Raw genomic sequence first — 899 nt, 5'->3', positions numbered from 1 at the left:
CCCCCCCAGTACATCCAGGCCGAGCCCCCCACCAACAAGTCGCTGTCGAGCCTGGTGGTGCAGCTGCTGCAGTTCCAGGAGGAGGTGTTCGGCAAGCACGTCAGCAACGCGCCCCTCACCAAACTGCCGGTGAGACCCCCGGGGGGACGGGGCGGGTCGGGCCTGCGCCCCGGGGGGACGGGGCCCAGCGACACGTGGGGACCTGGGGACGAGCCCCAAAGGTGCAGGGACTGCACCCTGATCGCCCTTAAAGACCTGGGGACGAGACCCCAGGAATGGGCAGCGCCGGGGACAAAGGGCTGAGCAGGGACGGTGCCCCCGTGACACCAGATGGCACCTCGGTGACCCAGGGAACAAGGCTGTGAGCGGTGCCAGCTCCCCAAAGAGCTGGGGACACCCCCATGACCAGGTCAGTGCCCTAGCCTGGGGACATCCCAGCACAGTGAGCTGGGACAGCACCTGGAGCAGGGACAGTGCCCCAGTGTCGTGCTGGGAACTGTCCCCCAAACAGGGTCCATGCCCCAAGGACGGGGGGACAGTGTCCCACCAGGGCCAGCACCCCAACACTAGGACAGGGCCATGGACAACCCCCCAGAACCCAGGGACAGCCAGGACAGCACCCCATGGATCTGGGGACAGTGGGGACACAGGGACAGGTCCCCAGCTGGGAACGGTGCCCCAGCACCACAGGGACCATGGAGCCCAGGGACAGAGCCCAGCACGGAGGTGGCACCTGGACACGGAGATGGCACCTTGATGAGGCCCCCCTACACCACCCCTTTCCTCCCATTGCAGATCAAATGCTTCTTGGATTTCAAGGCGGGGGGAGCCCTGTGCCCCATCCTGGCAGCTGCCTATAAATTCAAGAGCGACCAAGGATGGTGAGCGCCCCTCGGGCC

General features: G+C 66.4%; 1 protein-coding gene across 1 annotated transcript in view; it reads left to right on the top strand.

Annotated features, from left to right (window-relative positions):
* The window catches only part of LOC104385231 (SWI/SNF complex subunit SMARCC2), a gene marked incomplete at its 3' end in the record, with an annotated part of 9163 nt that overhangs the window by 1932 nt on the left and 6332 nt on the right, over positions 1-899 (top strand). Inside the window, exons 2-3 of the mRNA XM_009993660.1 lie at positions 10-129; positions 796-881. Coding sequence (XP_009991962.1) covers positions 10-129; positions 796-881 — 206 coding nt within the window. The remainder of the gene's footprint in view (positions 1-9; positions 130-795; positions 882-899) is intronic.

Source organism: Chaetura pelagica, unplaced genomic scaffold, assembly GCF_000747805.2.
Source record: "Chaetura pelagica isolate M959 unplaced genomic scaffold, ChaPel_1.0 scaffold893, whole genome shotgun sequence".
Taxonomy (NCBI): Eukaryota; Metazoa; Chordata; class Aves; order Apodiformes; family Apodidae; genus Chaetura; species Chaetura pelagica.
This window is presented reverse-complemented; position numbering and strand designations above follow the sequence as displayed.